Raw genomic sequence first — 21123 nt, forward strand, 5'->3', positions numbered from 1 at the left:
GGTAACTCATACCGAAGCCCCAACTCCAGCAGCCCGAGCGGTCGGGACAGGCGTCCTTCCTTTCGCTTTTAAACAAACAAGTCATGAATTTAAAAGCCAGGGCAGAGAACTGTCCAAGGCGTAAAAATAGCCACCGGCCACTAAATCAGCACCCAACTCTGGTCAGCTGGTCCCCAGCCTGGTGCCTTTAAAGAGGGCTCCCAGAAGCCAGGGCCACAGTGCAGCAGAAGCGGGAGCCCCTCCTTCCCGGTGGGCCAGCGGTCGGTCCGTGGGGGCGGGGCCGGGGTGCCCTTCGATCTCTGCGATTGCCCTGAGTGTGAAAGTCGGGGGCGGACTGGGGGCTCCAGAAAATAAAACACTCCCCAGATGACGGAGCCGAGCCTGTGCTCCCGCGTCGGGGCTCACGGCCACTCGGAGCCTCAGTTTCCCCACGTGCCGGCCAGGGTCGGCGCACAGCGCCGCCGGCCGCTTTGTGTGGCCGCCCAGACAATGGCCCGGCCGTGCCGGGCGCTCCAGCCAGGCTCTCCGCCTGCTCCGCCGGGTGGTTTTTTTTGGGGCAGGCCGGGGAGGGAATACTGCTCCCGCCCCGCCCCCCCCCGCCCCTGCGCCCGCGCCCCCGCCCCCTCCCCCGCCGCCCCCGCGCGGCTCCGGGGAACCCCTGGTGGAGGGAAACTTGCAAGTTTGCACCGCGCTCGCTCCCTAGCTCGCAACTCCGCGGCTGGGCGGGCGGCGCGCGGGGGGGCGGGGGGCGCGCTCCGGGCTGCGGAGGGGGGCGGGGAGCGGAGGGGGCGGTGCGCACTGGGCGGGCGGGGGGACCGGCGGGGGGTGCGCTCCGGGCGGGCGGGGCTGGGCGGGCGCGCAGGCCGGGCGGGCGGCGGCGCTGCGCCGAGTCCGCGCCCGTCGCGGGCCCCCCGTCGCCCCCCCGCCGGCGCCGCAGCGGTCGGAGCGGGGCGCGGGCGCGCGCGGCGGGGGCGCGGGCGCGGGCGCGCGGCGGCGGCGCGCAGCACAAGTAGTTTACATTGTTGGGCGACTTTTGCAACAACTCGCCGCGCCGCGGCCTCCGCGCGCCGCCGCCGCCGCCGCCGCCGCCGGCTCCCGCCGCCCGGGCCCGGCCGGCCGCGCCGGGGGCCGCCGCGCTCGCCCGCCTCCCGCCGCGAGGTCGCCGCAGACATGGACACCAAACATTTCCTGCCGCTCGGTGAGTGATCGCGGGCGGCGGCGGGGGCGGCGGCGGCGGGGCGCGTTCCCGGCGCGCGCGGGGGCCCCGGCCAGCCCCGCCCGGCCCCGCGCCCCCCGCCGGCCCGCGCGGAGTTGGGGCGCCGGGCGGGAGCGGGTGGGCCGGGCAACTTTTACCCGGGCCGGCCGGGCGGGGAGGGGGCGAGGGCGGCTGGCGGCCCCCGGCCCGCGCCGGGCCGCCGACTTGGTGGCGGAGCGGGAGTGGGCAGCGGGCGGGCGGCCGGTCGGCTGGAAGGGGGGGGCTCCTGGCCCCTCCTGGCAGCGGCCCGCGACCCCCTCCCGGGCGCCCATCTCCAGCGGGGCGGCGCAACTTGTGCGCTCCTAGCCTTCGGCCGCCCTGGCATCGGGACGGCCTCTGCGCCGCCGCCTGGGCTGCCGAGTCCAGCAGGCCGCCGGCCCTGGAACACTCCGGACTCCTCCTCCCCCAGAGCAGCCCGGGCGCGGGTGGGCAGGGTCGCCAAGGGGCCGTAAAACCGGGAACATCAAACCTGGGGAGGCCCCATTCCAGAAATGGGGCCCCTCACTCTGGCGCACCAGAGTGTTCTCCGGGCATTCTCTGGAGCTGGCCCTGCACTTGGGGTGGACACCCTAGAGGCACGCAGGGCCGGTTTTCCTGTCCTCCCACTGCCATCCCACCCAGTGGCTTCCCTGCCCCGGACTGCTCTCCAGCTCAAGGTCTGGACCCACGGAGGAGGAGGAGGAGGGAGCATGGCCAGGTGCCCCGAGCCATCGTCCTGCCTAGGGTTTGGGAGTCAGTGAGAGGCCGGGAAGGGGGGAGGGGGTGGGGAGACTTTATAAATGAGCCCGGGAAGGATATTAATTTGGTGGTGGGGCCGGCAGCTAGGCTGTCAGGCTGGGTGAAGGATTTGTGCTGAATGGAAATTAAAGCAGCTGATTATGAATGAAACCCGCGGTCTATTGCCCCTCCTGCCTGCCCACCCTCCTGCAGCCCGGGGTGCAGTTTGGCCACCGGGTTGGCGGCCAGAACTCAGCACAGCTGCAGAGACGTTTGGTGAGATGGGGAGGTGGAGGGGAGCCGCGTGGAGCTGGCCCCCCTCCCCGGGATGTGTGGGCGAGGGTCTGAGCCCTCGGCGCCGGCTCACAGAGGGGCATATGGCAGGGTGACTGGGGCAGGGTTCCGAGTTTGTCAAACCTAAGGAGACTCCTTCCCTGACTCTGTACAGTGAAGACCTCCGCAGGCACCAGGCTGAGCACCCTCCTTCCTCCCCAGAGACCCCAGGGTGGGCGCTCATGCCCGTTTTGCAGATGAGAAACCTGGTTGAGAGAGACTGAAGCCACAGGCTACAAAGTGATGGATTTTGGATTTGAATCCCCAGCCTGTGGTGACCGTGTGTGTGGAGCAGGATTGAAAGCTGAGTTGTTTGACTTGCCACTGCTGGGCCTGGCGTGGGCCTGGCGGGGCCCCGTGTAGGCCGACAGCCTCTCCTGTCCCCCGTTAAAGCTTTGCACACGTGTGTGCACATACACACACACAGAGCATCCCTCTGGAACAAGAATGCTGAGCTCTGCCTTTGCTCTCCTCCTGGCCCCCGTGATGAGGCAGGGCCATGGCTGGGTGCTTGGAGCGGGACAGGTCCCGGTCCCTGACATCCTGGGAGGGTCCTGGGAGTCAGCACACATAGGGCCCAGGCTGTAGGGTTGCTGTGCTGCAGTCCCCGTCAAGAGGAAAGGTCGTGCCCCAGGAACCTGGGTAGGTGTCGTGTTCCTCCCCCCCCTTCCCCCCCTTCCCCCCCCGCCGCCCCCCCTGCTGCAAGTAGGCTGGCTGGGGGAGCTCCTCTCCTTGACTCAGCCTGTGGCCTCCCAGGCAGCCCATGCCCCAGGCCTGAGTGGAGAGCTCTGGGCTCTGATTACACTTTATTTTTTTCTAAGCTTGTGACCAGCTCTGAAGTCCAGTGGAGTTGAAGGTCCATTTAAGCGGCTACTTGCCTAAGCCCTTTTGTCAACATGGCCTAATCCCTCGTTGGGGGTGAGTGTCAGGAGGCCCGGCTTGTCCAGGCGTGGCTGGCGACCCAGGGCGGACCTGGAGCTGCTGGGCAGGTGGCGTTGCCCCTCATGGTTGTCCGGTCACTTTCAGGGCCTTGGGCAGAGGGCCTGCTCCTTCCAGCACCCATCGCCTGGGGCTCGGTGGGCTTGGGTACTTGCTGTCACCCGCCCGGGAGTCTCCCAGCGGCTGAGCCTCCCAGTGGTGGTGGGGCGGGGATGAACCCAAGGTACAGATCTGGAGGCCAAGGAACTTGCCCAAGGCAGCCCCTGCTTCCTGCCCCTGCTGCTGCTGCCCAGGGTGGACCAGTGCCCGTGCCCATCGGGGGGAGACCTGCACTGGCATCAGGCCGGACAGTGGGACTGGAATGCTGAGTCCGCAGTGTCCCAGGGTCTCAGACCCCAGACCCCTGGCTGCTAGTAGCCCATTTGCCCGGGGAAGGGTGGGGGGCAGTAGCAGAGCAGGAGGTCCACTGGTCACCCTCTGGGCAGCTCTTGGAGACCTGGGAGAGCTTGGAGCCCTGGTAAGGGGCATCTGGTAACATCAGAGCCCTCGGGACCCAAAATAGAGCACATTCCGGGGCCTCCCGAAATAACAGGGTCATGTGACTCTCTGGAGGCTGGGCTTGGAGGCTGGGCTTGGAGTCCGGCCTGCGAGGCAGTCCTGTCTTGGCCTGGGCACTGCTGACTGTTGGGGCGTTTGTTTTGGTAAACTCTGGAGGGGGCTCTGTTTGTTGACGGGGGAAGTGTCAGGGTGAGAAAAACAGCCCTCAGATGGGTGTGGCCGTGGCCGTGGCCTTGCTGGCCTGCATCCTTGCCTGGGGTCGGTTGCCTGTCTGATGTGCCTGGGCCCAGCGTGTCGCCCTGACCCACTCTGCCCGCACATGGGTGGGGCGAGCTGGGGACCCCCAGGGGGAGCCACGGAGGGCGGGCGGGCAGCGCTGAGCTGGGGTTTGGCGGAGTTGAGCGGGCAGCCCTGCTCGCCCCGGGGCAGCTGCTGGGGGCCTGATCCCAGCTCCACCGGCTCTTCCAGCTGCGCCTGTCCTTCCGGGCCTGCGGGGAGCTGGGCCTCCTCCAGGAGGCCCTCTGCCTGCCTTCCCCCGGCCCCTGCCCCACCCCCTCTGTGCCTCTGTGGGCGGGTTTCGGTTGGTGGTCCTTGTCTCCCGTCCTGGGGGCTGGTGGTGGGATTACTGTGTGGTACAGAATGGGGCTGGGTGTGGGTACCACGGGCTCTGGCATCAGGAGAGGGGCCGCTCGGTGAGTCACGGGGGGACAGACTTGGGCTGCACAGGAGGTGGTGTGGGGTCGGGGGGAAGGCCCCAAACGCCTGCCCAGAGCCAGTGGAAGCTGCCTCCGGACTTTCATTTTCTTGGCTTGCCCGGGCTCTCTCTACAGTTGGTGTATTTCCACGGTAGGCGGTGGTCTCGAGTAAGGCCTGTCCTCTAGGAGAAGAGGGCCCCTGGGCCCGACTCATCTGCTGTCCGTAGGACAAGAGCAGAGGCCACTGAGCTGGCTCAGGACAAGACCTGATCCTCCTTCCCTTTTCCACCCACTCCTCGTTTGCCAGAATTTGTCTTTGGTAGCTGGCTCTGGTGGCCAGGGCCTTGAGGTGTCCCATCGACTGGTCTGTTCCTATGGGAACTGACTGCAGGCAGGGTTAAGGATGGGCAGGGGTGCCGGCCCTTGAGAGCCTGGGTGGCTGGTGAGGTTGGTGTCCACTTGGGGATCACCTTCAGTACCTTTGCCCTGACGTGCACCGTGCAGGTCTGTTTCCTGGATGCTGTGGAAGGTGCGGGGAGAGGGCCGGTCCCCTCCCCTCCCCTGCCTGCACTGCTTACGTTTTCCAAGGGGCCGTTCCATCTTCACTCTCCCTTCCTCTCCTCCTCAGGCCCCTTTGTCACCTGCCCCCCCTACCTGCTCTCTCTCGAATGACCCGGCCATTCCCGGGGAGGGGGTGGGGGGGTCCCTGGGAGCTGCACCTTCCTGGGGGACTGTGTCCTCTTGTGGGCTGGTGGTCAGGCCACTGGGGATCGGGTCCTCTGTCCCTGCTGCCTGTGTGTGTGGCCTGCCTGCCGGCCTCTCGGAGCCTTAACTGTCCATCTGTAAAATCGACACGTGTGTCGGCCCTTCTACGGTGCTGGCGGAAAGGCAGCCCATCTTATTGCAGGGGCGTGTCTACCTGGCGGCTCTTCTTCAAAGGCAAGGCCTGTGGCCAGAGCCTCCCGGTGTCCCCTGCCTGCATCAGCGTGGGGCCCGGTTCTCGAGTGTTAGACTGAAACAGGACCACAGAGCAGAGGCATGGCTGCTGCTGTCAAGGCTGCGGGACCCACGCTGGAGAGGAGGGCTGCCCCCGGCCCCGTCTCCACGCTGAGCGAGCACCGACGTGGCCCCTGGTCTGGGCGCCCTCAGCCCTGCTGGGTCCCTGCTCTGTGCACCCTCCCCGAGGCCCGCAGGAGGTGGTGGGGCGAGGGCCTCGCTTGCACGCCCACCGAGCCCGGTGCGGGATGTTCCGAGCAGTCGTGCCCCAGTGCTTCACAGACGGAGAAATTGCACCCTAGAGTTACAAAGCAATCGTCTAGCTCAGCAGCCGAATGAGCCTGATGGAGCAGAAAACAGCTAAATAAAATTGGCCCGGGCCGACGCAGGGGAGAGTGGGGACACACACGCGCGTGGCGGCCCCGGTGTGCACACACTCACGCGGCTGGAGCCGTGTGCTCGCTCTAGGCCCTGCAGCCGGGCCCTGCCTGCGCTGTGCCTGGTGCTGTCTGTCCTGTGTCCCTAGGTCTGTGTGTCCTCTTGTCCCTGGGACCCACGTGAGTGAAGCAAGTGAACGAGGCGGTCGCTCAGGGACCCATTTCCTTGGTCTCCAGAAGCCAGATGGGCCTCCTTGACCCACGTCTGTCCCATGTCTCTAAATCTCTTCTGACGTGTCCGGGGCACTGTGCCGTCCATCCGAGGACATGATGGCTCCGTTCACTGGGCGCCTGCTGTGTCCCTGGGCCTCGGTTTCTAGGACCTCGTGACAACCTCGCGGGGCCCACGGAAATGTGAGGTCCGTCGCAGTCTTTGTGCCGTGCTGCGCCTCTGGACGGTTCTGCCTGCTTTTTCTCAGCACCTTGGTTTCCCAGTCGCGGGGCCTGAGCACCAGCTGGGCCAGGACCAGTCCCTGGGGTGGGGCGCTGCTGTCCCCCGACCTCCTGATCCTCAGGTGGCATCTTCAGAAGCCACTCTCCTGGCGGGGCCTGGGTCTGTGCCCCGTCCTGGCTCCCCGGGAGCCCTGTTATGCATGTCGGGCCCTCAGGTGAGTGAACGTTTTGTTCTGGGGGACGTGGTGGGGGTTGAAGCTTCACTGTCCCCGTCTGTCCCCGTTCTGTCCCCGTTCACCCCTCGAAGGCCCTCTGGGGAGTAGAGACCCCGAACCTCCTCCGGGGTTGTCCCCGGCTGGGGGTGTGGCAGGGTCGATAGACTGGAAAACCACGGGCTGGGTGACAGCTAGAGGCGCAGCCTCAAGACCCCCGTGGCCTGGGGTCCCCGTCCTCGCCCCGCCAGGGCAGAGCTGTCTGGCAGCAAATTCCTGAGGGACCTGGTGGAGGTGCTGGGCGAGGACAGCCACAGCTGGTCCCCGGGGCGGGGCAGGGCCTCGCTTATCTCTGTGTTCCCCGCCGGCAGCGCACACGCATGTACGTGCACGTGACCGCAGGCCTCCACGCGTACACGCGCAACGTGCACACAGGTGCACAGCTGTGTGCACACAGGTGCACAGCTGTGAACACACGCGCACGTACGAACACACGTGCACACGCGCGCACGGGCCCTCACGCACCCACTCCCACGAGCGCGCACAAACACGCGTGCACGGACGCGCACACGCGCCTGGCCTTCCCAGCTGATTCTAATAAAGTCTCAATGAGCTTTTCCTTAGAAGGACTCGGGCCTGCTGGCTGGCTTCAGTCCCCACGGCGCCCGGGGAGCACCTGCCGGGCGCCGGCCGGGTCCTGCTGCCCCGCGGAGCTGGCTGTGAGCGGGAGGGCGGCCGGGCTTCCTGTCGGAGCCGGTTCTGGCGAGGACTCTGAAGCAGAGGCAGGGTTGCGGCGGGTCCGGGGGAGGGGTGCTCCGGGAGGCAGGGTCAGCTGAGACAGGGCCCAGCGGCCCGTGTGGCCGGAGCTAGGAGAGGCGGTGTTGTGTGAGAGCTGGCTGGTTGACACGGTGACCAGGAGGGGCCCCGGGGCCCTGGGGTCGGAATTAGGCCTCCAGCTGTGTGCAGAGGGTGGGCTGGAGGAGAAGGGTCCGAGGTGGGCTTGGAGCCCGACAGGGTAGGTGCCCCTGTGAGTGGGCTCTGGCTGGGTCTCTCAGCACAGCGGCCTGCACTGGGGGCGGGGACCCCAAGTGGCTTCCTGCGGGGGGAGGGTCAGGCTGGGCCACTGGGTTGGAGATCTTCACCTCCCTGAGCACAGGGCTGGGAGAGGACGCCCCCCACCCCCCAACTCCTGCCCGGCCCTGGCTCTTCTCCTCTCCCCTTCTCCCTTCCTGGCCCGTGGGCCCTTGGCCTGTCCTTGGGGACGTGCTCTCCACCCCATGGGCCCCCCATCACATCAACCGAGACGTTCCAGGGCCTGGGGCGCTAGTGGCTTCAGCTAGGGGGCCTGGGATCTCTGGGAAAGGTGATGGAACAGTCTGGAAGTCAAGAGGGCTGAGCCCAGCCCTGGAAGGACGTGTCGGGCCCGGAGCACCGACGTTGGGGGACGGGCTGTCTGTGCCGGGGCAGGGCGACCGGGCCTCCTGGGGTCAGAGCAAGGACTCGAGGACCAAGGTGGGGACTGACCTTGGGGCTGGGAAATGGGATGTTGGGGGGCCCTCGTGGGGCTGGAGCCACTGAGGGCCTCGGTGTGAGTTGTTGCCCTGGGGTCCCTCCTCGTGAGATGTTCACGGCTGGCCCTTGGCTCTAAGTTCCTGAGACAGGTGTGGGGAGCGCCGTCAGTTGGGGCTGGGGACACAAAGAGGAGCCCATGGTCTGCTTCCCGGTGACCCAGAGCCTGGCCCCGGCCCCCCTGCGCCTCCATGGGCTCATCTGAGCAACAGTGGTGTCTCGCCGTGCCTCGGTTCCCCTGGCTGTGCCCAGGGTTCGGGGCCGGTGGTGATGGGTCTCAGCAGAGGCCGCGGCCGTCCCGAGTCTGGAGCCTCCTGCGCGGAGGGGAGGAGAGGGAGGGGAGAGCGAGTTGGGCCCGGGCCAGCCGTGTGTAGATCCTGCGGTGGTCATGGATAAACCCCGCGGAGTTCAAAGCCGGCCCCGGTGCGGCCGCTGGGCTGTAATGAGGTTACTGATTCAACTGGCTTCCTGGTGCTGCCGCCCAGAACCGACGGAGGCTGGGGAGCCCTGGGGAGGGATCTAAGTATCCCGTAATTGACCAATTTAGCTTAAGTGTCCGCACTGGCCCCGGGCAGAGGTCAGGTGGTGACAGCCCAGGTGGCCGGAGTCGCTGCGCTCACAGGCTCTCTGCCCGGCCCTCTGGAGCAGGCGCCGTCGGGCGGCTGGCCCCGAGCCCCTACCTGGAGGTCCCTGTCCCGGTCCCCTCCCTCCGGCCTGCGGGGCCGTGTCCTCCGGAAGCCTGAGTGCTTTTCCCGGCCAGAGCCAGCCAGGCTGTGCGCGGTCTGTCGCCTGTGAGCCGGCCGAGTGGAGTGCGGGGCGGTGGGCTCAGTTCTGGACTGGGTGCCGGGCTACCTGGGTTCAGCTCCGCCGCTTCTCATTCGGACGCGGGGTGACGACGCAGCCTCGCAGGGACACGGGAGGGTCAGCCAAGAGAGCGCTCACGGTGGGCTCCGAGCCGTCCGGGAGAGTGCCCGTGGTTGAGGAGTCGGGTGGAGGCGACCCACGACCGCCGTCAGTGGCAGCTCACCCCCCGCCGTGGAGGATTCGCCTGGGACCCTGGCGAGGGGCTGGCGGGCCAGCCCGGCCCCCGCTCGCCGGGAGATGCAGGCCTGCTGTCCAGGGAACCCACCTTGCTGGCTGTTTGGCCCTCAGAGGCCGGGCCAGGCGTTGGGCGGCATTGGGCCGCGGTGGCAGGGCGGTGGCCTGGGCTGAGTGCCCTCCACGTGGACAGGCCCTGGGGTGGAGCTGTTGTGTCCACATTTTGGGGATGAGGGCTTCAGTCTCGGGGAGCTTGAAGGATGCGCCCAAGGTGCCCTGGCTGTGTGCCCCCGTGACCCGGCTTCATCTGGAGCAGCTTTGGGGTGCCCTCAGCAGAGGCTGTCACTGCTGCTCCCAGGAGAGGCCAGTATGGTTGAGCTCTTGGGGCGTCCCCTGAACCCCCTTGTCTTGCCCCACCTGGGCAGGCTGGTGGTCACCCCTCCCCCGCCTCCGGGGGGCAGGAGGGCCCCTCCCCTGCAGGGCTGCAGCCCGGGGTGGGGTGGACGGTCCAGTTGGCTCTCTGAGCAGCTCGCTGCATGCCCGGGCAGGTCCCTTCTCCCCGCGGGCCTCGGTTTCCCTGGGGCCCTCTGGCTGCCAGAGGCCTCTGCTCCTCCCTTCCTCGGCCCTGTTCCCCTGAGCTGGTGGCCTTGCAGTTGGGGTGGCAGAGCTGGGGACCCCCTCCTCGGGAAGTGGCTCTGTGCCCTCCCCCTGCTGAGGGGACAGCAGCTGAGCTGTGGGAGCTAGGAAGTTGGCTGCGGTGGGGAGTATGGTCAGTCCCGCCGGGTCCAGCTCTGGCTTTCACCTGGGAGTGTTATGGTGAGACGGTTTCGGGGTAAGCAGCGTGTCGGGGGGGGGGGGGAATAACCTTACTGATGGGGGCTGGGCGGAGCGGGGGCAGGGCAGCTGCAGGTGCTGTCATGCCAGCCACCACCCAAGGCCGGGCCGGCCCCTTCTCTCCTTGGGCCCTGACATCCCCAACCTGGAATTCTCCGCGGGCCCCCATTGCCCCAGTGTGGAGCTTGGGCCTCTGCTCAGTGTCACGTGACCCTCAAGCCTCTCCCTCCGCATCGAGCACCGCTCACTCTGCTCTCTGGCTTTCTCGTGTTCAAAGCGTGCTGGTGTGATGAATGAGTGCCAGCTCTGAGCTGGGGGCCGTGTGACCCTGGGCTGGCAAATTTACCTTTCTGGGTCTCAGTTGCCCCACCTGTAAACTGCCTGGGAAAGTCAGGGAGGCTTCAAAGAGGAGGTGATGTCGTAGTTAGGTTTTACGGGATAAATAAGAGTTTGTTGGGTGGGCAGTGGGTCGGGGCCCTCCCTGGAGGATTTCAGAAGGATCCGACTGCGCTGCCAGGCTCCTCTGGCTGGCCCCTTGACGGCTGGTTACCGGTCTGTGCTGGAGAGGACCCATGTGAGCGTGAGGGGTGTGGTCAGCTGCTCTGGGAGTGATTAACCTTGGGGGGAGGTACGACTGGGAGTGGGCCTGGCTGCGACCTGGCCACCCCCAGCCTGGCGGCAGGCAGCCCCTCTGAGCCGTCTTCTGCGGACCCGATGTCCCCTCTGCTTCCCGGGCCCTGGGATGTCCTGGTCTGGAGCATGGCCCACGCTGGCCCACCTTGTGTTCTTACCCCAGCTCGGAGCTCCGGCTCCTGGGGGGAGTGGCCAGAGTTGGGCCCCTCTCTGGGTGGAGCAGTTGGGGGTCCTTTCCCCACCCGCCTGTCTGTCCCCACATCCCTTGGTCCATCCCCGAAGTGCCCCTGCCCCCACCTCGTGGAGCCTCCTGCAGGAGTGCTGGGCTGTCTGATGGTTCCTCAATTCACCCCCTCCTTGCCTGGATTGAGAAAAATGGCTCTTACTGGGGCCAGAGTCCACAGGAGGTGGCGGAGCTGCCCCCGCCCCGCCCCTGCGCCTGGACTTTCTGCCCAGGATCAAGGTCAGGAGGAGGGCTAGGAGGTGGGGGCCTTGGGCAGTGAGTGCCAGGCTACTCTGAGCTCAGACGGTGGCGAGGCGGGCCACAGCCTGGGGCGGGGCGGGGCGGGGCAGCGCTGGTGGCCACCTTCCTGGGTCCAGCTGGAGGGGTGCGGACAGCAGGGACGAGAGCCAGGGCCTTCCCCCTTCCCTGTTCTGTCTCCCTGGGCAAAGGTCGGGGCGCCAGCCTCTGCCCCCAAGAGGCTGATCCCTGCAGACTGCTGACGGGGGATGGGTGGCCCGCTCAGAGCCCCTGGCCTGAACCTTCCGGCTCTGCCACATGAGCTTTGTGACTTGGAGCACGTTACTTCCTCCCTGTTTATCTCGGTTTCCTCATTTGTGAAATGGAAGGAAGGATGTTGGGCTGAGTCGGAGGTGGGAAGTACAGGGCTGGCATGCCGCTGCTCCACGGCCGGGACCCTTGGCAGACACCGCCAGTCGGGCGCGGCTCTTTCCCCGCGGGGCCTGAGACCGCGGAGCGCCCCTGCCCATCAATGGGCTTGGCTCACAGGTCTAGCTGGCTGCCGAGCGCACAGCACCAGGCGCTGCACCAGCCTAAGAAAGCGTTTGTTGACTGAATTAGTGCTTTCTGCAAATGTCTCCCGCACCCCCTCCACTTCAGAAACGTGGGGGGGGGGAGCCCACCCCTTGCAAAGTGACTTTGAAAGGCATCGTTGTTTGAATCACCCTTCTTCTGGGGGTCCATCCCAACTTTCAAGGGAGGGAAGTCCTGCTGTGTGTCTACCCTGGTGCTGATTCCTGGGCGTGGAGCAGGGAGAGCCTGGCGCCATCGACAGAGAGCCTGCCCTGGAGGATCCCTGGGCCCAGCTGGCAGCTGGAAGCCCTCGGGGAGCCTGAGGCCAGGGTTCCAACCCTGGGTGTCCCTGTCCAGGGCTGAGCCTCCCACCCTCTCTGCTCTGCGTGCTCTAGATGCAGCTGCCACCTGCTGCTGGACGGAACCTGGGTGTCCCTTGGACTCAGTGCCCGGATGCAGCATGGGGGGTCGCCAGACCCCGATGACTGCCTGTGTCGAGACGTGGTTCCTTCCTCTGCTGCTGAGTACGTCTTGTTGACACTTGGCTGGTGGGGCAAGAGGGTAGAAATCAAAGCCCGGCCGAGAGGTTCAGAGCGAAGCTCCCGCCTGCCAGCCGTCTGTTCATCCCTCTGTCCGTCTGACTGGCTGTCTGTCTGCAGACGCCTGGATCTGCTGGACCCTGGGGAGGCAGCGTTGAGCGAGGCTAAGCCCCCAAGATGGTGAGTGGTGCCTGGGGTCATAGGGACTGGGATGGACTGCCGCCACACTACCACTTGTGTCACCTTGGGCCAGAGTTTTAAAACCTCTCTGGGCCTCAGTTTTCTTATCTGTAAAGTGGGGCTGATAATGTGTGTCAGGGTAGATCACTCGTGGTTGACAAGTGTGGTCATGCCTGCTTTGACTGTGGGGGAGGGGACAGTGTGAGTGTGGCGGTGGGAGGACTACTGGAAGCAGGGCGGGCACAGGAGAAGGGTTAGCAGCTTGCCCTGGTGTTCAGTGGGCTGGGCTGTCTGAATTGGGTTGTGAGGGATGTATAGGAGTTGGCCTGGGAGAAGTCAGTTTCTGCGTCCTCAGATCCGCACGTTAGTGTTGTCCGTCTGAGACCTCCCACTCAGAGTTCCTTGAATCTGCCTGTGTGGCTGGAGCCGAGCCAGTGAGAGGAAAGGGTAGAGATGGAATCAGAGAGTGCAGAGAAGCCTATGGAACCTCTGCCCCGGGGAGGTGGAGCCACTGGAGGGTCCCGGGCCAGGGAGGGTGGCGTCTGGCCTGTGCTTGGTAGGAGGCTGTGCTGCTGTGTGAGAAGGGGGGGGGGGGCAGAGGGCAGGGCAGGGGAGTGGTAATGAGGCAGAAGTGGTCTGGGGCCTTTGGCCTGAGCACAGGAAGGGTGATGTGCCTTTTACCAAATGAGGAAGACTCTAGAGGAAGGTCTTGGGGGGCAATCAGGACTTTGGTGTAGGATGCAGCCTGACACCTGGGCCCAGGCAGCTGGGCAGTCTGGAGCACGCGCCTTAGGTTCCCACGGCCTGGCTGGCGGTCCCAGCTTAGTTCCGCAGGTGTAGATGGGGCTTATGGTAGCCTGGGTGCCTGAGAGTATGGGAGATGCTGCGGGCAGAGTGCGCAGCACAGCCCGAGATGTCCAAGGCCTCTCTGGGCTTCCCTCCCAGGCTGGAAGGGTGGGCAGGCGTGCGGGCACAGCCGCCGGCCTGGGACAGGCTGCCACTGGGCGTTGGATCCCTGCTGACTTATTCCTGGCTCCCGTGGCTGGCGTGGGATGGGATTTATAAAAAGGAAACGCCTTGGTGCTCAGAGGGCCTCCTCTGCCGGGGTGTGATCTGGCTGCAGGACCGCGGGCACCTCTGGTTCTAGGCTGACCACCCCCCAATCCAGGTGCTGCCCCTCCGACCCCGGCTGGCACCCTCCCCACCCCAAGTCCCAGGGCCACGGGGCAAGGTCGCAGCTCCCGGTGCCCTTGCTGGCTGCAGGTCTCGGGAGAGGCGTGCTCCCCACGTGCGTCTTCCGGCTGCAGCAGCCGCCCTGCCCGCACCTCTTTGCTGAGACTTAATCTGCTTGTGGACAGTTATTGTGTCTCCTCGTTGGGCAGCGGGGACGCTCTCATGGCCGGCTACCGGAGGGGGGAGGGGATGGCTCCCGAGCCCGCGCTGGTCCTGCACGTGGCTGATAAGCTATGGAGCTCGTTATCGGAGGGGCAGCCAGGGCCCCCCACCCCCTCGGCCATCACGTCCGTCCTGCATCGAGGCCAGGCCTTGCGCTCTGCCCGGGCCCCTGGGCGAGGGGAGGGGGCAGGCAGATCATGGCCTTGGGGGAGTGAACGGGCCTCGTAGGGACCTGGGGGTCTCAGGGAATCCCTCCAGGGCTCTGGAGCTGGCCTGCCCCGGACCTCCCTCCCCTGCTGACCCTCAGCCCCTCTTGGTGGCTGGCCCTGCACGCACACGCACACGCACACGCACACGCACACACGCACCCCCTCCCTGGTTTCTGAAATGACCGTCGTCACTCCCGTCGTATCCCTGGCTGTCTGGACTCCTCGCTCGGTGCTTGGTGGCCACTGGCCCACGCGCCTGTGTTGGGTGGGCTGCTGGCGTCCCTGACCTCGGGCTTGGCCCCCAGGACCTGGAGGCCAGAGGGCCCAGGGTCTGCTCTTTTGTCCTGTGCTCTCACCCATGGGACCCCCAGCTCGGGCTCTCCAGCCAGCTCAGAGGGTCTGTGGGCCGGAGGGGGCTGGGCAGCAAGGCCAGGACTGGGAGTGGCGTGTGCTGCCCCCCGCCCTCAGGGACCCCATCCTCCCCAGACTCTCCTTGGGGACTTGGAACCAGAACCACGTGGGGCGCAGAGCTCGGGCAGGGTCACTCCTGTGGCCGGGTTCTGGAGCCGGGGTGCATGTGTGCGAGCCTGTGTGTGTGAGCGAGGGGGTGTGAGCGTGCGTGTTCCGTGTGTCCACACAGGCAAGTCCAGGCCAGGGATGGGCCCACGGCCCTCTAGGGCCGGCTCGCTGTTAGTTTGGGCCCCGAGGGCTGGGAGCCCCGGCGGCCGGCATGGGCAGCGCCCCGGGTGTGTGCAGGGAGACGTGGGCGGGTCCGAGGCAGGCGACGCTCAGAGAAGCAGCGGGGCCGAGGGGCAAGTGAACCCCTCGGGAATTGGGGTTTTTCCCTGAGGGCCGGAGGATTGGGAGGGCGGAGAGCAGATGTTCCAGAAAGACCTGGGGCTGTCGTGGGAGGGGGTTTGGGGCCGAGCAGTGCTGGATCAGACCAGCCGTGTCACCCCCAGACCTCCCCAGCCGGTCCCCCAGGGCTCACCCCAGTTCCCAGGCCTGGGCGAGGGGTTAGACGAACGTCAGACCCAGTGGTGGGGGCTGAAGGGGCCACGGGAGTGACAAGGGTCCTCTGAAGAGGGACACAGTGGTGGAGGCGCTCGTCCGCGGCTCGTGTCCCACTGCCCTGGGCCCGGGCTCGGGCTGCATCACTAATGGCCTGCAGCTCTCCCGTGCCCTTTCGGCGGGCACCCTCGGCAGACTTGGCCAGTCGATGAGCGTTGATCCAGCAAGTGCCTCCCTGAATGAAGCGGGTGGTGGAGGGTCCTTGCCTGCCAGGGGCGGGGTGGGGTGCGTGGTGGGATGTGTGAGCCGGAGCCTGGCCCTCTGGCTGGGGTGCCTTCTCTTCTGTGGGGTTCTGCACCCTGGGAGAAGGAGCCGGTCTTGAAGCCAGGGTCAGTTGTGCACACTTTAGTGAGAATGAGCCTAACGCCAGCCCTGGAAAGGACTGGCAGGAAAGGATGAGAAGGAAGACTTCCTCTAATTGTGTGATAAGGAAATTGAGCTCTGAGCCAGGCCAGTGAGGGCCAGGCCTGGTCCTCACTGTAGTCTGGTGCTCTTATCTCCTGACTGCCCACCCCGGGGCAGAGCGGCGTGCAGATGGGGAGGGTCCCGGAGGGGACCCTGGCAGAGAGAGGTGGTGGGCCGGTGTTGCCGGAGCCTCGGGCAGGGCAGGGTGGGGGTCTGCAGCCCTGGGAGGGGGCCTAGCTCCCTGCCCAGGGTCCCACAGCTGATGAGTGGCAGAGCTGAGATTTGAACGCGGCTCTCGGGATCCCTCTCTGAGGCACTTCCTGCCCAGGGTGCACAGCTGAAGTCCTGGGAGGAGGGGGGATGTGGGGAGAGACATTCCTCGTCCGGGAGGGGCCCAGAGCTGAGCCCGCCCTGCTGGGCCGGGAGATGCCGTGTTTCCTACACAAACAACCGGGGCTGGCTGGAGCAATTTTATTTTTATTTCCTATTTTTACTTCCCCGTTGGCTCTTTTTAGCAACTCTGGGTTAGATGGGCCCACGCCCTCCAGTCTACACCCGGCTTCCTGGCTCGGGCCTGGGGCCTTGGGGAAGCCAAGTGTGTGTGCAAGACCCCGGTTCAGCAGCGTGGCTTGCACACCCTCGGTGGCGGGGAGCTCACTCTCTCCCCAGGTATAGAGTTCTGCCGGGTGGCCCCTTTCCGTCCCCTGGGACCAGCCGTGGGCAGTGGGTGGTGGCAGTGGCTGTGCCCTAGCTCATGACTCAGTTTCCTCCCATTCTCCCCTGGTTCTCCGCTGGAAGTTGAGGTTGGGGGTGAAACCTCATGACAGAGGAGGAAGGGTGACCAGTGTGGGTGTATCTGCTGGGTGGGGTGGGCCAGGGACACGAGGGTAAATAAATACTCAGTGTTTCTGTCTCTGACTGGCTGGGCAGGGTGCCCCGAGGGCAGGGCTGGGCTTGGCCTCTTTCAGACTGTATCTACTGCGGGCCCAGGCCCGACCCTCTGAGGGACCAGCTGTGCCAAGGGTTCGGCCAAGCCCGCCTCCGGGACGGGGTGGGGGGGTGTTGGAGGGGCTGGCCCGCAAGGTCTTCCTGTGATGGGTGCTGCTGGCTGCGGGGGACGTGGAAACCCCAGGTTGGGGGCGTCTCCCCAAGGGCTTACGACCCGGCCTGGGGCGAAGGGAAGGGACCCTCGCCTGCCTGCGTGGGCACGGCTGGGCCCTGTGTTGGCATTTGGCGGTTGGGGGCCCTGACCTTGGGGATCAGGCCCGCCGTGGCTCCCAGGCCTGGGTGGGGCTGGGGTTCAGGTGGAGGGCCGGTGGGCTGCGGTCCACCAGGTGGCCTGGTGCCAGCCTGTGCCCAGCCCACTGCACTCTCCCTTTGCAGGTGAGGCCCGGGTTCAGAGGCCCAGCCTGTGCCCAGCCCATCCTCGAGGCCACATAGATTGTGGGCGTGGGGCCGCCTGTCCCATGTATTTTGAGGTGCAGAGAACCAGGGTGCCACTGCCGAGGCCCCGCAGGTGCCGGGGCCCCAGAGCCCGAGCTGGGAACACTGCATCTTGCTGTCTGCCCCGGGCCTTCAGTGGGGAGGGGGCTGGGCAGGACGGGCCGAGCCATCGTGGCCAAGGGGCAGGGTTTATCCTGGACCTGCTGCGGGCCTGAGCACTTGGCGAGGGGCCGTGAGGTCAGAACAGAAGGCCCACGTGGTCCTGACATTGGGGAGCTGCTCGCCGGGATGGGGGACGCGGGACACAGATGTTTTCCACGCAGACGGGTCCATCTCATCAGCACTCATAGTGTCCATGTCAGAGCACGGGCCAGTGAGTCTGGGTGAGACCCCAGCGTGCCGCTGGCACCTGAGGACACAGGGCTCTGCGGGTCAGGAAGGGCTGCCAAGGTGAGTGGGGATGGACAAAGGACACAAGCTGGGTGGGAAGGCCGGGGCCTGGCCCCGTCCTCCTCTGCACCCAGAGGTGCCCGCTCTGTGCCCGTCACTCCACCTGTTGGCAGTAAGGCGGGTGCCAAGCAGCTGGTTGATCCTGGACCCTGTCCTGCTGAGCCCCACTGGTACCTGGGACCCTCTGCCGCCCCGTAGGTGCTGGGTGGACTTCCCAGGCTGGCATGGGCCGCCCCAGCGGTGCCCAGACGTACCTGGTAGGTCTGGGGTTCTGACTTGAGGGGCCAGTGGAGGGCGCTGAGGGAGGAACCAGCCCGGCCTCTCTTCTGGCCCTTGCTGCCCTGGCTGGCCCAGCCGGACTCGGCCGTGGCTGTTGTCCCGTGCCGAGGTGGCCTCTCCTCCTGGCGTGAGCGCTGTGGCTGGGGTGATCCTGGAGGTGTCTGGCGGTGCGCGCACGTGTGGCTGCCAGGGTTGTGGGGAATCTCTTGATCGGAGGACAGAAAACCGAATCCCGTGGCCCAGGCCGGGGTGTGGGGGGGGGGGGCTCTTCCTCCCTGGAGAGGCCCTAGAGATTATGGGATTTCTAGCCGCCCCGCCCTGGGGAGGTGGCGTGGGCAGAGGGCCGTCTGGCTGGTGGGGCTGCCTTGTCACTGCTCCGGTGAGGGCTGCCTTCTGTGAGCCTGGGAAGCCACGTGCGGGCTGGATGGCCCTGGCGTGCTGCGGGGGGAGGACTCATGTGCCTGCGTCGGGTCCCCACTCAGCCCTTCGCAGCTGTGTGACCTGGGCAGCATCTCATTCTCTGAGCCTGGACGTTGTCATCTGTGGAATGGGGTGATGACACTCGTGAGGGTGAGCTTAAGGAGGGCCGGAACTTTAGTTCTCGCCTGGGAGCAGGGCAGAGCAGTGGCTGGGGGCCCCCCCGACCCTCAGTGTCCTCCTCTGCGGGCTGGGGAGAGGAGTTTCTCGCTCTGGTGCTGGGGGGCCTGAGGCTGCCCCTCGGTGCCCTGCGGCACCCAGTGATGGGCTGGGCCACGGGGGGGGGGGGAGATGCGGGCGTTCTCCCCTGGGAGGAAGTGTTTCCCTGGGAGGGGCGGTTTCAGGGACCGCTGGTTCCAGAGCCTTCTGGGGCCCAGGAATCTCCCAGGGCCAGGAAGCGAGGGCCATTGCCAGCTGCAGCCTTGACGCGGACTTGGGGGCTTAAGTCCCTTGTCCAGTCCCCACCGGCTTTCCCTGCTTAGCGTCTTGGGCAGGGGAGCGCGTTCAGGTGGGTGGCTCTCTGGTGGGCGGGCTCGGGGGACCAGCCCCCCAGCCCCAGCGAGCACGGCCCCAAGCCGTGGAACGGTGTGATTCCGGGTTTGCTTCTTCCTTCAAGCAAAGAGGATCTTTCGAAACTGTGGGAAAGAGCATTTCCTCCCCAAAGCCGGGCGCGGGCGGGGGCTCGGTGAGCAGATGTGACGTCCCCGGCGCCCTCTTTCCCTTCTGCCCGCCTGCCTGCGACACTCACGGGCCCATTGCCGGCCCTCGTGGCCCCACCAGAGTGGGGTGCTCAGGCCTGTCAGCCCTCCCCCCAGACCTGGCAGTCTCCCTCTGGGGCCCCACTGGCGGAGCAGAGCCCCGAGAGGTCCCTGCTGGGCCGCGCCGTCTGTGTTCCCACCTCTGAGCCTTCACGCACGCTGTTCTCTCTGCCTGGCGGGCCCGCCCTGCCCCTGCTCCGACGCTTTGTCCCTGCAGCCTGACTCCAGTGCCACCCCACCTTGAAACAGTCCCCAGGCCTGAGCCCGACGTCCCTGCCTTCTGAGGGTCCCTGCTCCGGGCCCCAGGAGGGGATCTGGCCAAGTGTGGACTAGTACACCCTGTCCTGTCCCCGGCCCCAAGTGGGTCCCTTCCAGTGCTGACTGACAAGCGAGGGTGCTGTGGCTTAACGTCCCGGGGACGGGGTGCTGGGGCCGGGAGGGCGTGGGAGCCGGCTCTCTCAGCTCCCGTCTGGCCCGGGGGTAGGGGGAGCTGGGCGCCCGCGTGCTCAGCTGCCTGCCTGCGCTGCTGGAAGGGGTTGTGATTTGGGTCTCCCCCGCCCCCGCCCCCGCCCCCGCCCCGGGCTCCTGACTCAGCAGCTGCAGGGTGGGGGAGACCGGATTTCTCGACAGAAACCCCGACCCGGGGCACCCATGGCCCAGATTTCTTTTGTGAAGGTGGGAAGTCGAGCCCTGGGTTCCTGCCTGGCTTCCCGGCAGGAGATCGGGTTGGGGCTGGAGCCAGCTCGGGGCTCCGGGGCCCGCTGCCGCCGTGGCTCCTGGCCTGCCTCCCTGCCCTGCTGGACTGCCCTTTCCCCTGGGCACCACCCTCTGTGGCTCCCGAGTGCCCGCGGGATGAAGTTCTCACTGCCGCCTGGCCCTGCTCTCCTCTGCCCTCCCTGCGTCCCTTTGTCCTCGGGAGCCGCGCCTGCTCCCTCCTCCGGGTCCTGCCCACGCTGCCCCTTCGCCCTCCAGCTTCCTGCTCTGTCAGGTGTCTGCATATACTAGGCCTCCTCCGGGACGCCCCCTGGGGTTAGGCCCTCTCCACCCCACAGCCACAGTGCCTGCTGTCGCGTCGCCCTGGAGGGAGTGATGGATCTGGGCTTCGAGGCCTCGTCAGCGTCAGCGCTGGCCCCATAGTCAGACCGTGGATGTGGAGTTGGGGCGAGCAGGGGAGCGATGACAGCCATGGAGGGTCTGGGCCGTGTGGGGAGAGTTGGGGTCTCGCATGCACGGGGCCTGTCGCTGAGGCTGCTTGAGCAGGAGGGCTCTCCGCCCCGGTAGAGCATCTGGTGGCTCCTCTTTGCCTGGAAAATGGAAGTGGATGTGCCCCAGGGGGTGAGCGCCCAGTCTTGGCAGGGCCTTGGGCAGGGGCCTCGGTCTCCTTACCTGTCAGGTGGGGGTAACGACTCCCGCTGGGGTCCCAGAGCTGATGTTTGCACAACCTGAGGTTCTGCCCAAGGAATGGGGCTGCTGGGAAGGATGTTGAAAGTTTGGGCCAAATCTGGAGATGGGATTCTCATGTCCCCTGGGCCATCAGCGGTGGGGGCGCCTGGTAGGCTCAGGGCCCTTCCAGCCATGCCCCGGGGCCAGAATGGAGATGGCCAGCCAGGGGGTTTGGCTCCTGGGGTTGAGAAGCCATTGTCCCTGCCTCAGTGGCCTCCAGCAAGCAGGGGCCAGGGCCACGGGCTTGGGTCTGGTGGGGATGCACCTCTGTTGCTCTGATGTTGTGTTCCTCGCCTGGCCCTTCCTGCAGGGTCTTCATTCAGCGTCTGAGAACAGCTCTGGGGTCCCCCCACCCTACGGTGCCCCCAGCATCTGCCACCACCGGCAGTCGCCTGCTTGACCCCTTGAGGTGTTTGTGAAACATCAGCTAGGAAAGGCTCTCCCCCGCCAGCGGGGAGGGCGAGGCGGGAGAGAACAATTGAAGCTGAAATTAATTGTGCTGTGTGCTTTTCCTCCTGTCCCCTCACTCTGCCCACTCGCTGTCAATGCATAATGCATGACGAGGGGAAGTGAAAAGTAATTAGAGACTCGACTCTCGGCCAGGTTCATTCATGACTAAATCTGGGTCAGCTCCTGGCACAGATGAGCGCGCCGCGTGGTGGGATGGTGGCGGTGCTGCTGCACCTGCTTGTGGCGGGCTGTGCTCAGACGCCCCTTCCTATGGGAAGCCCTCCTTGATGCCCCCCTTAGGAGGGCCTCCCCCACACCCACGGCCCCGTGCCTTGTGCGTCTGATGGTGTCTTTCCCCCACCTGCCCTGTAAGGACCGTGTT

General features: G+C 66.4%; 1 protein-coding gene across 6 annotated transcripts in view; it reads left to right on the forward strand.

The window, feature by feature from the left end:
- Positions 1-1090: 1090 nt before the first annotated feature.
- RXRA (retinoid X receptor alpha) overlaps positions 1091-21123 on the forward strand; it is a 100497-nt gene continuing 80464 nt past the window's right edge. The window contains exon 1 of one of the 6 annotated variants that reach the window (XM_068553381.1): positions 1091-1198. In XM_068553381.1, coding sequence (XP_068409482.1) covers positions 1171-1198 — 28 coding nt within the window. In that variant the 5' untranslated portion in view covers positions 1091-1170. Of the gene's footprint in view, positions 1199-1753; positions 1912-3926; positions 3946-18162; positions 18184-21123 lie in introns of those variants that run through there. The other 5 variants (XM_068553376.1, XM_068553380.1, XM_068553377.1 and 2 more) reach the window with 5 other exon arrangements.

Source organism: Eschrichtius robustus, chromosome 10, assembly GCF_028021215.1.
Source record: "Eschrichtius robustus isolate mEscRob2 chromosome 10, mEscRob2.pri, whole genome shotgun sequence".
NCBI lineage: Eukaryota > Metazoa > Chordata > Mammalia > Artiodactyla > Eschrichtiidae > Eschrichtius > Eschrichtius robustus.